Consider the following 16,433-nt stretch of genomic DNA (forward strand, 5'->3'; position numbering starts at 1 on the left):
CGCTTCTGCTATGAGTCCAGAGATGGATGAGCCCATGGGTGTGCCGTTGATTTGTTCATATATGTGGTTGTTGAATGTGAAGTGTGTTGTGAAAGCTAACGATCCGCATCCATGAATACCAACTAGCCACGAAATGACACGACCAGCTATCCTTAGTAGCCACACACGCAGATGACAAGCAACATGAATTCGACTGGGACAACACTACTATTATAGGACAAGCCAAACAGAGAACAGCCAGGGAATTCCTAGAGGCATGGCACTCATCCACAGATTCAATCAATAAGCACATCGACCTGGACCCAATATACCGACCACTGCAGCGGACAACCGGAAGCGGCAGATTCAAACCACTACAAATGCCGGAGGAAAGATCACAGAAGCGCTTCACAGGAGGCTCCCAAGCACTGAGAATGTCACCTAGACAGGGGACGAAACGTCTGCAACACCAATTCCCAGCTCGGCGAACAGAACCACAACAACGAGCACCCGAACTACAAATCTGCTCACAAACTTTGGAGGATTTGAGCTATAGGTACAGGGTGAATAGGCTGGGGCTGTTTTTCTTGGAGCATCGGAGGCTGAGGGGTGGCCTTACACAGGTTTATAAAATCAAGAGGGGCAGGGATAGGGCAAATCGACAGTCTTTTCCCTGGGGTGGGGAAAGTCGAGAACTGGAAGGCATAGGTTTGGGGTGACAGGGAAAAGGTATAAAAGGGACCTAAGGGGCAACTTTTTCACACGGAGGGTGGTACATGTATGGAATGAGCTGCCAGAGGAAGTAGTGGAGGCAGCATTTAAAAGGCATCTGGTTGGGTAAATGAATAGGAAGGGTTTAGAGGGATAAGGGCCAAGTGCTGGCAAATGGGACTAGATTAGGTTAGGATATCTGGTTGGCATGGACAAGTTGGACCAATGGTCTGTTTCTGTGTTGTACATCTCTGTCTCTAAGTGGCTAATTAGGCTGTGAAATGATGACCAGTTATCAATGATCGAGGCCTACTGGTAATAGTGTAACTGGCTCCCAGGTAGTTAAACAGCTTGGGAATATGAAAATTCATATCAGAAATTTTTGGGACATCTGGATAGGAAAGGGCTGTTTCCTCTACAGTAAAAAGTGTGTGCGTGTAGGAGAGTTTTAAATTTAAATAACATAGCTAGTCAAGTTAAATGTTGATGGTTCATTCTTGTTCAAGAAGAAGCGGAGAGATCTGAAGGTCGATAAGTCACCCAGATCAGATGGACTACACCCCAGAGTTTTGAAGCAGATAGCTAAGGAGATTATAGTGGCATTGGTAATCTTTCAGGAACCACTTAAGTCAGGGAAGGTCCCAGAAAACTGGAAAAATGCAAGAAGACAATAAACTAAAGGCCGGTTACCCTGACCTTAGTTGTTGGCAAGATTTTAGAGTCTATTATTAAATATGAGATTGCAGAGTACTTGGAATCCCATTCCATTAATATTGCTGTGCTTTCCTCCTCTCCAGCTATTTCCCCTGGTTTCAAGCCTCCTTGAGCCCACGGTAAAATGGGGGTAGGTCAGCATAGCTTGGTCAATATGAGGTCAGGTCTGACAAATCTGTTAGAATTCTTTGAGGAGGTAACGAGCAAGTTAGACAAAGTAGAGCAAGTGGATGTGATTCATTCGGATTTCCAGAAAGCCACTGACATTGCCACACAGTGGCTGCTAAATACGATAAGAGTCCATGGTGTTAGGGGCAAAGTACTGGCACGGATAGAGGATTGACAGACTGGCAGAAGGCAAAGAGTAGGGATGAAGAGATCTTTTTCAGGATGGCAGTGGAGTTCTGCAAGGTTCTGTGTTGTGACCACAACTATTCATGTTATGCCTTAATGATCTAGACATAGGAACTGACGGCATTGTTGCTAAGTTTGAAAATGACCCAAAGATAGATGGAGGCTGTGTTGGAGGCACATAAGTGTTGAGGAGGCTGCAGAAGAACTTGAACATGCTGGGTAAGTGGGCAAAAAAGTGGGGGATGGGATACAATGTGAGAAAGTATGGGGTTATGCATATTAGTTAGAAGAATAGAGACACAGGCCATTTTACATCTGGCAAAAGGCTTTGGAAATCTGAAACACAAAGGGACTTGGAGACCTAGTGTCAGGATTCTCTTAAGGTTAACATGTAGGTTCATTTGGCATTTTGGAAGTCAAATGCAATGTTAGCATTAATTTCAAGAGGGCAAGAAAACAAGAGTGGAGACATACAGCTGAAGCTGCATAAGGCTGTGGCCAGACTGCATTTGGAATAGTGTGAGCAGTTTTTGCAAGCCCCGTATCTAAGGAAGTAAGTGCAGGCATTAAACAGAGTCAAGAGGAAGTTTACAAGAATGAGGGGACTGTCATATAAAGAGGGATTGAGGATTTTGGTTCTATACTCAGTGAAGTTGCAAAGGATGAGGGGAGGTTTCACTGAAACTTATAGAATGCTGAGAGGCATGGATAGAGTGGACGGGGAGAAGATATATCCAGTAGTAGGAGAGACCAGAACCCGAGGACACGTCCTCAGAGTGAAGGGACTGAGATGAGGAGGAATGTCTGTGGTGAATCTGTGGAACTCATTGTTGTGGAAGACTGTGGAGGCCAAGTCTTTGAGTGTATTTCATACAGAGATAAATAGGTTATTGAATGGGAAGGGGTCAAATTTACGGGTATGGAAAGAGAATGGAACTGAGAAACATATTAGCCATGAACAAATGGCGGACCAAATCCAATGGGCTGAATAGCCTAATTCTGCTTCTATATCATATAGTGTAATGGAATACATAAAGAACAGTAAGACCCTCGGAAGCACCAATGATCAGAGGAAACTTGGTGTGCAGGTATATTGATCCCTTTCGGAAGCAGGACAGGTACAAAGGTGGTCAAGGCAGCTTACGGGCTACTTGTCTTTATTAACCAAGACACAGAGTTTAAGAACTGGGAAGGTATGCTAAAACTGTATAAAACATTGGTTAAGCTACAGGTGGGGTACTATGCGCTGTTCCAGAAACTGCATTATAGGTCAGATATAATTGCACTGGAGAGGTCGCAAAGGAGATTTATTAGGATGTTGCTTGGGCTGGAGAGTTTCAGAGGTAAAAACAATGACTGCAGATGCTGGAAACCAGATTCTAGATTAGTGGTGCTGGAAGAGCACAGCAGTTCAGGCAGCATCCAAGGAGCAGTGAAGACAGAATTGATAGGATGAGTTGCAGAAGAAACTGAATGCGGACATAATTGAACTCTGTAAAATTAAGGTCCATAGACAGGATAGAAAGGAAAAACCTTTCCCCTTGTGGGATGGATCAATGCTCTGCAGCATAGATTTACAGAAAGAAGCAGAAGTTTTAGAGTAGATGAGACACAACAAAAATCATTCAGAGGACAGTGGAAATCTGGAACTCACTGCCTTTAAAGGTGGTAGAAGTGGAAATGCTCATAACAGAAGACATAGTTACATGTACACTTGCAATGCCAAACGACTTAAGGCCAAATACATGAATTATCCTTGCTAGTGAGCTGAACAAAACTCTTCTAACTTGATGACTGAGTTTGTCTTCAATGAAACACATATTAGAATAGATTGTTTTTGACCAGAGCAGTCTTGATGGACCAAAGGGTCTTTTTCTCCGCTATAGACTTTGATGACTCTATGGTCCGTGTTTTCAGTCAACCTGAATCTAAAAGACAGGTAAATTGGGTAATACTTCTTGCATACTTCTTAAAATCTTTAACTTTTGTTGAATCGTTAACTTTTGTAATGATACCAGAAACAGAAGGGCCTTACTTCAAGTGCGCTAGGGAGGCACTCGTTGCAAGTCTTGTTTTTACACTTGGCAATATACAATGCTGTTAATTTGGGAAGCTTGATTAAAAAAAATAGGAAGTTCTGGGTTCGACATTTATGAGCTGTATAGTTTTCTATGGAACAGAAGGTCTTTGCTTGATCAATTTCAAACGACTGCACGATCTTTTAAAGGACTGAATAATTCCAAAAATGCTTTAATTATCAAGGGCTAATATAGTAATATGACAGTTTATAAGTCATATGACTAAGATCTTATTAAGAGAAAAATAACATATCCCATATTTATTATTCTTTTAGAATCCATACTTTAAACAGAACTATGCTCAAAATCCACACCATATTTTAGGAGTATATAGATACTCCTAAAATAAAAATTTTATACTACATATCCAAATGTGTTTGTTGCCCTACTTTTAAGCAATATTAGCCAATTTGAGAATGTGGCCAGGTCAGTGAGTCTGTTTTCAATTTGCCCTTTCCACCCTGTGACCACAATATAATCACGCTAGCAGTGAATTGGTAATTGCTCAGCTGAGTACCGCTAAATAGGTTTCGGACTATCAACAGCCCCTTTTGTGAAGCTTTGTGCATTGAACCATTTATTTAGGTCAAACAAAGACATCATCCCTGCATGGTCAGGGTGCTAGTGACTGTGGTGAAAGGCATTAATCAATAAACAGCAGGCTTCAACTTTTTCTAAGCCTTTGCACTAATCAATCTATCGCAAATAATATTGGAAGAAATTGCCCTAAGGGACTTACCAATTATCATTCTCCCATCATCTTTATAGCTTCCCCCCCTTATCTAACTCAAGTACAAATTGCAAATAGAATCTACAACAACAGGTTTGTTTAAGGAACTCAAGAATAATGCATCTAAACCTGAACTATAAGAGGTTATATCAATAATCAGTTTTTCTCCTTATATGGTGTTTCAGAGAAGACAAACTCAGTCATCAAGTTAGAAGAGTTTTGTTGAGCTCACTAGCAAGGATAATTCATGCACATTACAACATATCCTTCATGTGGTTTCTAAACAACCTGAACAAGAAAATGTTCGTGGTGGCAATCCTGCTAAAGGATTCCGGTGGCAGGCACGTCGCTGCAGGCTCTCTCCCTCTCTCGACACCACATGGTTATGACACTCCACAACAATAACTCGATTAACAGCTGTGGTGTTCCCAGGACAGACAATGCTGTGCTGCTCGGGTACCCGTGGTTCTGACTGGCACAACTGTCACTGCTGTGCACTTTGAATAGATCCATAGACCTGCCAGTCTAATTTTGTCACACCGTCTAGAGCCCTTCAAGTCATTGCTATGTTTCTGCCTCGTAGCTGTGTCCCTTACTACTCTGCCCAAGGATACACAACGAGTCAAAAATAATGTATAATTTAAATTGAAAACAGACTTCACTGCATGATACAAAGCATCATCAACCATGATACAACTTGAAAAACAATACATTAGTCGTGAGTCAATACAATTACAAGCAATTTGAATATAATGTAATTTCTGCATATTTTATTTTACACCTAATGAACATTAACTTGGCAGAGGACTTCATAAGAACTCCAATGACATTTGTAACTTAATTTTTCTCCCATGTTAAAATTTTCTGAACAGTAAGACAGCAGGCAGAGTACCCATTTAAGATCTCTATATGGTATTTCTAAATTGTTAAATGTAGAGGAATCAAAATTACATCAATTAATTTTTTTTTCATTTATTCAATTCATTCATTCATTCAAGAAAGTAGCTTTCTGGCACTTTCCCAGGTAACTTCTTCCACTGTTGGACATTCCTACTGCAGTCAAATTAATAGAAATAACTAATTGGAATACTCCAGCACACTGATGTACTGAGGTCACTTCATCCAAAACTGCTGAAGAGCTTATGATTAAATAAGAAAATTCTGCATTTTATTCCACCGTTCAAGTTGAAGTTCTTCCAATTAGTTCTTATTCTAAGTCACAGTCGAGGACAGTCTATGTGACCAGACCAAATTGAGTGACCTGGAAATTAGTCAGGATGTGAGGGCCTTTTTATTAGTACTAATCAAATTGTATATGGTTAGGACATTAACAGGCACTTAAGAAACCAGATGTGTGTGCAGCTACTTATCAGCATATATCATTGCTCCTTTAACGATGCTAGCTGTGACTTAGGAGGCTTTTTGACTGGTTAATTTGGGATGTTTTATAAACAATTTAAGTCGAAAATGAACCAATCACTGAAAGTGTTGTTTTTCCTACCAACTTTATTTCTGGCAGGAATTTCAAATTTCACAGACCAAAGGAAAAATTAGATTAAGCACATACAATAAATACAGACATGTACAGTTGATGAGCCAGAAATAAACTTCAAATTTTAGGTTCAAATATCTTGCAGTTTAACTGACTAAGAAACACATTCTAAGGGAATATATAATCATTTATGGGCTGATTCCAACTTCTTAATATGGCATTGTTGCTTTTTGCCTGTATATTAATTAAAGTACAAATAAATAACCTTAGTCTATACATTTGCCTGAATTGCAGTTGTTCTGGTTTTCAGAGGAGGTAGAAAAAATTTTGGGCATCTTGCATGATTTTCACTGATAGGTTTATCTCATCAGGCACTGTTAAACAGAGTATGTTGTCTGGTACAGGGCAAGCATAAAGGCAGTTTCCTTGCCACAAACACAAAATATTAACTGAAACAACATTTACAATTTCATACATATCTTTTCTAGTAATCCAGTTTCTGTCACTTTATGAAATTTACAATGAAATTTTGTTCCTTAATGGCAGATTTTCAAAAGGTTACAATTAAACATTTGTCCTGGCCAGCTAACTGTCATCTGACTCCTTCCCCCACATCATTATTGCTGTTTTGCCTCAGTTCTCACTTTCTCTATTACCCTAGTTGACCTGTTGAAGAAGGCGGCCAATGTTGCCATGAGAAGGGCTGGATGTATTTTAACTTTCAAGTAAACTTATGTAACACTGAAAATAAAATACTTCAGCAGTTGGCAGATACCAGTTCTATAAAACAGAAATACTGATCTGCAAAAATAGATGTCTTTAAAAAAGTATTCATTCATAGGATGTCATTTCACTTCAAGTGATGGTGAAACCTTCTAGCAACCACAGCTGTTCCTGTGGTGCTGGCACACTCAAAAGATGGACAGACTTACATCTATACAGAACTTTCCATGACCATCATGACTCAAATGCCTCTTGTTTAATTTTGGGTTTATTCTAGTCCCTAGTTGCCCTTGAGAAAGTGATTTTGAACTGCCTTCTTGAACCACTGCTGTCCACCCACAATGCCAGAATTTAATCAGACAACACTGAAGGAATGACAAGGTATTTTTAGGTCAGGACGTTGAATGGCTTTAAGAACTTGCAGGTGGTGATGCTCCCATGTGTCTGCTGCTCAACTCCTCCTAGGCAATGTTCCCTCTAAACTGATCAGCGTGCACACTTCTGTCATGACATTTGGCACATGACAATCAGCATTGATAGACCAATCACACGTTGACTTCCAGTTCTGGAAGTCGCTGCTGCACATGGACCTTGGAGGGCAACGCAGCGAGTAAAAAAATTAGAGTGAATGTTGCTTCTGGATGGAAGTGGTTGTGGCCTTGTAAGGTGCTATCTAAGGATCTTTAATGATTTTCAGCAATGCATCTTGTAGATGTACATTTTGCTGCTATTAAGTGTTAGTGCTGGAGGAAATGGATGTTTGTGAAGATGGTGCAATCAAGTGGACTGCTTTATTCTGGATGGTGTCAAGCTTGAGTGTTGTTGGTGCTACACTCATCCAGGCAAGCTGGAAGTATTCCATTGCACTTGTGACTGCCCTTGTAAATGTGAACAGGCTATGAGGAGTCAGAAGGCGAGTTACATGCTGCAGTATTTCTAACTAGGAACTTGCTCTTATAGTCACAAGTTAGTTCAGTTCAGCTTTTGGTCAGCAGTAACTCTCCCCAAGATGTTGATGGTGAGGAATTCAGTGATATTCATGTTATTGATCATCTATTGAAGGTGGTTAAATTGTCTCTTATTAGAAATGGTCATTGCCTGGGAGTTGTGTGGTGCAAAAGTTACTCACTTCTTTTCAGCCTGAAGTTGAGTGTGTGGTGCTGGAAAAGCACAGCAGGTCAGGCAGCATCCGAGGAGCTGGAGAATCGAAGTTTTGGGCATAAGGCATTCATCAGGCTCATTCCTGATTATTTTGTAAGTAAAGGCTAAACAGGTTGGGACTCTAATCATTGGAGTTTCGAAGGATATGGGGGGATTTCATGATAACTTATAGAATATTGAAAGATCTGGATAAAGTGGATGTTTCCATAAGTAGAGAAACTAGGACCTGAGGGCACAGCCTCAAAGTTAAACCCCTTTCTAATTAAGATGATTTCCAATTTCTTCAGCCAGAGGGTGGTAAATCTGTGGAACTCATTGCCACAGGAGGCTGTGTTGGCCAAGTCATTTAAGGACAGAAGGAAGGAGGAGAATGGGATTGAGAAGCGTATCAGCTATGATCAAATGGCAGAGCTTACCTGCTGGGCCGAATGGCCTAATTCAACAATTATATCTTACAACCTTATGGTTTTATGGAGCAAAAGGCCTGGATTCAAGTCCCTGTTCAGAGATTTGTAATAATGGTTTCAACCGTGCAATAATCATACATAGTGATTTTCTTACATATTAACCACATGGAAATATTAGTACAATATGAATGGGAAAGGTTTTAATTGCCTATTGATACTTTTGAATAAGGTTCCAATAGAGGAGAATTTCACGTATTACCTTAGTTTCTTCAATCCGCATGGCACCCAGCAAATAGTGAAGCAATTCCTGGCTATCTTGCTGCTGGTACCCTCTGAAGTGTGGTGCTCTGTTGGGCAGACAAGTATATCAATATGGTGATAAAAAAAGGAGTACAGATTTTCAAGTTTCATCATCTGATTTCAATATCTGGGATTCCCTTCCATGGGCTGATATGATTTTGAAAAGCATCTACAAAAGGCAATTTTTTTTTTTTATTCACAGACCATCAGGACATTTCTCACCTGTTTTAAAAATAATTCTCTGCAGTGTTTGTTAGGCAATGTGGTTATAATTCCAGATTACAGTTTGTTGACCAGTTTTGCCAACTGGTTTAGGAGTAGGTTTTGTTTACAGCAGACTGATTATTTTTCAGTTCATCAAAGCTGGATGAAAGTACTTTCAAACCAACCTGCTAGACCATAATACTATAAGAAATAAGAAGCAGGCCATTTTGCCCCTCAAACCTGCTCCACCAATCAATATGATCATGGCTGAACTGACATTCTTCATGTCCACTTTCCTGGCTTTTCCCCATAACCCTGGATTTCCCTCCAAAACAAGATCCATATATCTCAGCCATAAAATTACACAAGGGTCTTGCACAAGGAGCTCTAAGAACTCTCAACCCTCAGTAAAGAAATTCCTCCTCTTCTCAGTCTTAAAATGGCATTCCTTTATTCTGAGACTATGCCTATTGGTCCTACGCATTCTCACAAGGGGAAACATCCTCTTGTCACTTACCATGTCAAGCCTTTTAAGAATATGTTTCAATGAGATCATTTCTCACTCTCCTACATTCCACTGTGTACAGTCCCAACCTGTTTAGCCTTTGCTCATAAGACAATCCCTCCATACAAGGCATCATCCTCGTGAACCTTATCTGAACTTCCTCCAATGAAACAATATCGTTCCTTAAATAAAGAGATCCAAACTGCTCTCAGTAGCCCAGATGTGGTCTCACTAGCACCTTGTACAGTTGCAGCAAGACTTCCCTATTCTTATACTCCACCTCCCTTGAAATAAAGGCCAACATTCCATTAGCTTTTTTGATTCCCTGCTGCACCTGTGTGCCACCTTTCTGTGTTTCCATGCACAAGTGCACCCAATTCCCTTAATGTTGCAGCTTTCTGTAGTTTTTCTCTGCTTTCCAAAATGAACTTCACACTTGCCCACATCGTACTCCATTTGCTAACTCAACCTATCAATACCTCTCTGAAAACTGTTTGTATCCTTCTTGCAGCTTCCATGTCTACCTAATTTTATGTTTTCTAAAAATCTGGCTACATTCCATTCGCTTCCTTCCTTCAAGTGATTAATGTAATGTAACAGTTGTGGTCCCAGCTTGGATCCTTGTGGAATCCCAACGGTTACAGGGTGCCAACCTGAAAAAGGATCCTTTATCCCCACTTAGTGTTTCCTGACCATTAGCCAATTTCTATCCATGCCAATGTACTACCTCCAACACCACAGACTCTTATCTTGTGACTCAACCTTCTTTGAGCTACCTTGTCGAATGCCTTCTGCAAGTGCAAACACAACATACATCTATTGGTTCCCCTCTATCTATAGTGTATAGTGTATGTGTAATATGTAGCACCTTTAACATAAAGAAGAAGGGCTTATGCTCAAAACGTCGATTCTCCTGCTCCTTTGATGCTGCCTGACCTGCTGCACTTTTCCAGCAACACATTTTTCAGCTCTGATCTCCAGCATCTGCAGTCCTCGCTTTCCCCTCTATCTAGTCTGGTTGAAACTTCCTCAATAAGCTCTAACAAATTAGTTATCAGGTTCAAGTCCCACCTGCTTCAGGTGTATATATCGTATCAAATCTGAACAGGTTGATTAAAAATATCTACAGCTGGTGAAATTACTTGGAAAGTTGCATTACATTAAAGGTGCTACATACTACACATAGACTATACAAGTTGTAGTTATATTCTCCTTTATCAACCTTGCAACCTCCTTTTTTTCATTATCTATTCTGAACACCATGTAAATGGGTTATGTATTACTCAGTCCTGTCCTTTATTATTTTGAGGCCAGTATTTATTAATACTATGACAGGTTCCCAGACAGTTATTTACACTCAAGCTCACCAATCACATTTAAGATGCTCCATGCATTTACTATCGGCATTGTACACCTGGACTGGATCTTAGAGGAGAAAGTGAGGTCTGCAGATGCTGGAGATCAGAGCTGGAAATGTGTTGCTGGAAAAGCGCAGCAGGTCAGGCAGCATCCAGGGAACAGGAGAATCGACGTTTCGGAAGGGCTTATGCCCGAAACGTCGATTCTCCTGTTCCCTGGATGCTGCCTGACCTGCTGCGCTTTTCCAGCAACACATTTCCAGCCCTGGACTGGATCTTAGTCAATTTCTACTTAGCTAGACTTTGCCTAACACTTCACTATTTTTTTATGCTAGTGCCATTATTTCTCCCAATCATTTGTACAACTCATTTTTCCTTCTTCATACAACATCCTAGCCCTCATTTCCCTGACAACTCTTCCCAACATCATCGAAACATCGCACAAAGATGTTATTCCTGCCCCTGTTGAAGTACAACCTTTCCAGACTGCATAGGTCCCAGCATCTCTGAACTGGTCTAAATACCTCAGGAATCTAAACCTTTCCTTCTGCACCATCATTTCAGCCATGCATTCACAGAATCATTCATGGAACAATGTTGTGAACTCTTGACTGTCTTCTCAGTCATTCAACTCAAGGCAAATTAGACATGGGCAAAAAAGTACTGAGCCTGCCAGCGCCATCCACATCTCACGCAAGAAGGAAAAAAAGTTTCCTTCACACAGGTGCTCAATAAATTTCTTTATAAGATCAATTTTCTCGGTTTCTACCTACTGTGTACTCAGTGGGTTCAAGGTCACTACGAGCTAGGGTGTAAAAAAAATCTTACTCTCATCCTCCAATCATCTCTTGTCCAAAACCTCAAATCAGTGTTCCCTTAATGTTTTATCATCAACTAACTGGGAAAAACAGTTTTTCTATCTATACCTTAGCTAAACCTGTCTTAATCTTGCCCATCTCTTAATCACCACCTAATCTCCTTTGATTCAAAGAGAAGAAACAGAGTTTTTCCAACCTAACCTTGTAGCTAAAATTCATAAGCCCTGGAGACATTTGGTAAATTTTCTCTGAAACTTATCAAGAAGGCAGAAGTGGGTTGTGAAGATGCTGGAGATTAGAGTTAAGATTAGAGTGGTGCTGGAAAAGCACAGCAGATCAGGCAGCATCCGAGGAGCTGGAAAAATTGACGTTTCAGGCAAAAGCCCTTCCTCAGGAACCAAATTTCTCAAGAACCCTCGTGCTCTTCCCTTTGTTCCTCTGCTCTATCCTCCTACTTTTACACATATTAGCACATGGAACCAGAAATAATCCAGATCTGCTACTTTTGTGGTCCTACTTGCTAATCTTCTTCCGAAAATAATAGTTCTCTAAAATCGACGTGCTGGACCTCATCCATCTGGCTAGTTATACTGTTGTACCAATATGGACCACAGCTTCTGGTTTATTACAGTCCTGTCTCAGAATGCAACTGAATTCAGCGACACCCTGACACTGATACCAAGGAACCAACATGTCACCTTGGAATCACATCTACAGTTGCAAGACCCATCTGCCCTCTAGTTATAGAATCTCATATCGCTATTACTTTCTATGTCTTTCTCCTGGCAGTTTTAATAGCTGAGAGGTTTGCTGTGGACTCGGCTTTGGTTGCAAATCTGGAAAGATACATCATTCCTAACAGTATTTATAACTGAATACTGACAGGAGTTGGAGAGCAAAATCTACTCAGTGAACTCCCATACTATCTGCCTCATCTGCTTGTCTATCAAGTAACCATCCATTCATGTAACAAAAATTACTTGTTCAAAATTTTCTGTATCACTGGATCAATACTCTCTCCGTGTCACCAATGACTACAGTATGTAAGAAAGACTGCATAGATAGTTAAAAATCATACACCACCAGGTTGTAGTCCAACAGGTTTATTTGGAAGCACTAGCTTTCGTAGCTCCTTCATCAGGTGATTGCGTAGATAGACTGCAAGAATTTGTAAGAATTATCATTGAAAAAGACAAGACTCACAAAGCAGCTGGTACTCCATCATATCCAAGTTACACATCATCTTGATGTTGACATATATTAATGTTTCACATTCAGTTAATATTCTGGAATTCACGAACAACATTGTGAAAGCAGTATTTCTATCACAGCTGTAATGTTACAATCACTACTTATTGTATTTTACTCCTTACCAATGCACTTCTTTTTAAAAACAATATTGCTAAATAACATTTCAAACCACTGGAAAATAGCTATATATTTGTGAACTTCAAAATTCCATATGGAGAAAATTCCAAAAAAACATACTATTGGTTTCCAGCTATTCATTAAATACACAGATATCTGACAGTCAAGTGTATACACTCTTTTCTCCTTGAACACTTGCTGCAAGCAAGATCATTGCTTTAGCCAAGGACCCTAGAATGTTTGCTAAATACAACATTCACAGATGTGATGACATATGGAAGCCAGTGCCATAGCACCACAACCTGTTGTGCAATGCCAGCAGTAGCATGACAGAACAGGTTGAACTGCTGTTAATAGTAATAACATTCTATGATAAATTATCTCAAACGTGAAGGTATGGATTTAACAATGTCGTTTGCATTTTTCTACTGTGAAAATTAAATTGAAAGCCGCAATGCTGAACCATAATATTCAATTTCAAGCCACCAACCATTTTCTCTGAAATACAATATAAAACCACTGATGGTGCACTGAAACAACAGCCACCACTTTGAAATAGAATTTAGTATGCTGTCAACCTTTTTTTTTTTAGGAACCGACTTCCAAGGATTATCAATCCTTTATAGAAACGGTGTCTCACATCTGCCTTAAGAAGGCAATTCCAAATTTTAAACAATGAAAAGAACCATTGAAGTATTCTGGGGCCCTTTGATTAGAAATGCTTTTTGACAAATTCAGCATGGCTTGCTAACTGACTGCAAATCCAATGGCTCATAATTGGTTTGCTCTGACCAAAAACAAGTCAGGAACACACTACTGCAATTAGGTTCAGGACAAAAATGAGCCCAATGTCTCAATTATGACCATTCCTATTCCGATCAAGCAATTTCTCAGAGCTCATATCAAACCCCTGTCTATCTGAATGACACTGGCAGTTCATGCTGAATGTTGTGTAGTTTTACACTGTACCAGAACATGTTGGCTGAGGGTGCAGCAAGTTCTAGAGCACAAGTCTTCAGTACAATTACAGGCATGTTGTCAAGGTCCATAGCTGTTACAATATCAAGTACCTCCAACTGTTTCTGGACACTATTATGCGCTGTAAGCTTATTTAGCTGAAGACTAGCATTTATGGTGCTGTGGACATGTGGAGGAGATAGAGATGGAACATTTAATTGGCACTTCAAGCTGAAGATTGCTGTGAACGCTTCAGCCTTATCTTTTGCATTGATGTGCTTGATACCCCATGAGTGAGAACAGGGATGTTTGTGCTGCCTCCTCCTCCTCCTGAGAGATGCAAATACCTCAGCTTTATCTTTTGCACGGCGAGTTGTTTACTTGTTTACCACAATTCACAACTGGATTTGGCACTACTGTAGAACTTAGATCTGATCTATTGCTTATGGGATTGCTGGGTCCTGTACAGTATTTACTCAAAATTCTTTTTGGTCTATGGACTTATAAAGTCCTTGCGCAGCAGCAACTTCTAACACTGGAGGTCAATTCATCGGGACGTCATTCACTGAACCTTGGAGTGGCTGTGCAGCTTAGAGAGCACTCTGGCCTTGTTAATCACTAGCTAGTACTATAATATCAAGGATTAGCCGGTACTTGATATTCTAACGGCTATGGACTTTGACATGCAGGTAGTCCTGTTCTGGAGGATCACCTAGGTTGATATCTCAGTTTTAAGAATGACTGGTGCTGTTCTTGACATGTCCTCTTGCATTCTTCTTTGAACCAGGGTTGATACCCTGACTTGATGGTTATGGTAGAGTGGTGGAATATACCAGTACATGAGGTTGTAGATGCTTTGGAATATCATTTGGCTGCTGCGAATGGCCCATGGCATGCCACGAATGCCCAGTTTTGAGATGCTGGATTCACACAACTTGTTGAAGAGTATTTTCAATGTCTCCAGAAAGACCGTGCTTCCAGAAGGACTGTGTGGTGTCCCCTCATACTGATACTGTCATGGGGAGAAGTACCTGTGGGAGTTAGATGGCAAGGGCAATGTCAGGTTTCACGATCTGTCAAACATCCAGTCCAGCAGCTACATCCCTTACGACTTGACCAGCTTGGTCAGCCTCAGTATCTCCTCCAAGTGACGTACAACATGGTGTACTTTTCATCAGTAGAAGGTAAATGTTTGGCCATCAGCAGGAGGTTCTCTTGCCCATGTTTGATCTTATGTCATGAGTCTTTATGAAGTCTGGTGTCAATGTTGAGGATTGTATATCATAGTGCCACCAAATCTGCTCAGGCAAAAGTGAGGACTGCAGATGCTGGAGCTCAGAGACAAAATTAGAGTGGTGCTGGAAAAGCACAGCATGTCAGGCAGCATTCCTGATGAAGGGCTCCTGCCCGAAACATCGATTTTCCTGCTTCTCAGATTATGCCTGACCTGCTGTGCTTTTCTATCACCACTCTAATCTTGTACCAAATCTGCTCAGTCTGCCCTGCCAATGGGACAGCACAAACCCAAGGATGGTGATGGTGCAGTCTGAAAACGTTATACGAGAGACATTATTTCATGAGCATGACTAGATTAGACAGAGACTGCTGTACCAATATTGGCACTAGCCCTCAGATGATAACAAGGAAGATTTTACACAGTCAACAGGGCTGTGTTTGCCTTTTTTTTAAGTACCTTAAACAATGCCAGGTGGTCCATCCAGTTTCATTCCTTTTTTACCTTTTTAGTGGCTGAAACAATTGAAAGGCTTGATAGACTATTTCAGTGGACATTGCTGTAGGTCTGGATCCACACGATAGCCAGACCAGATAGAGAGCAGTTTCCTGCCCTGAGGGATATCAGTGAACCAATGGATTTTTATAATTATCAATTAAGATATCATGGTGTTTAGACTTTTAATTCTAGATTTTACTGAATTTAAATTTCACCATCTGCTGTGGTGGGATTCAAACCTGGGTCCACAGATTATTATCTGTCTCTCTGGTTACTAATACATCAACAATACTACTACACCATCACTTTCTCTTTAATGAGGCGACATGTGCATTTGGTCAGCTGTCATGCAAAAGCTTAACACAAGAAAGATCACATGGGATTAGAAGTAATATATTAGCTTGGTTAGAAAGTTGGCTAAATAACAGAAAGCAGAAAGTTTGGACAAGGATCTTTTTGCCACGGAGTTCGGTCCTTGATCCCCAACTACTTACAATCTATATTACTAACTTGGATGCAGGGTTAGAATGTACTATAGCCAACTTTGCAGCTGGCACTAAAATAAGTGGAAAGGCAAGTTGCAATAAACAATCAATAAATTTACAATTGGATATGTCTGTGTTAGGGGAATGGGCTCAAATTTGGCAGATGGAGTTTAAAGAGCTAAGTATGAGATTATTAATTATGATCAGATGAATGAAAAGTCAATTATCTAGATGGAGAGAAACTTCAAAATGCTTCGAAGCAAAGGAATCTGGGTGTCCTCATGCATGAATTAGAGAAAAAAAAAGCATGATATTGCAAGGAAAATTATATCTCACAAACTTGATTGAGATTTTTCA

The 16,433-nt window shown here is 40.3% G+C and overlaps 1 protein-coding gene across 6 annotated transcripts in view; it reads right to left on the bottom strand.

Moving 5' to 3' along the window:
• Positions 1 to 16,433, bottom strand: part of usp45 (ubiquitin specific peptidase 45) — a 158,199-nt gene that overhangs the window by 34,268 nt on the left and 107,498 nt on the right. For 5 of the 6 annotated variants that reach the window (XM_043685574.1, XM_043685580.1, XM_043685569.1 and 2 more), the window contains one exon: positions 8,609 to 8,696. In XM_043685574.1, coding sequence (XP_043541509.1) covers positions 8,609 to 8,696 — 88 coding nt within the window. Of the gene's footprint in view, positions 1 to 8,608; positions 8,697 to 12,612; positions 14,891 to 16,433 lie in introns of those variants that run through there. The other variant, XM_043685603.1, reaches the window with a different exon arrangement.

This window comes from Chiloscyllium plagiosum, chromosome 3, assembly GCF_004010195.1.
Source record: "Chiloscyllium plagiosum isolate BGI_BamShark_2017 chromosome 3, ASM401019v2, whole genome shotgun sequence".
Lineage (NCBI taxonomy): Eukaryota > Metazoa > Chordata > Chondrichthyes > Orectolobiformes > Hemiscylliidae > Chiloscyllium > Chiloscyllium plagiosum.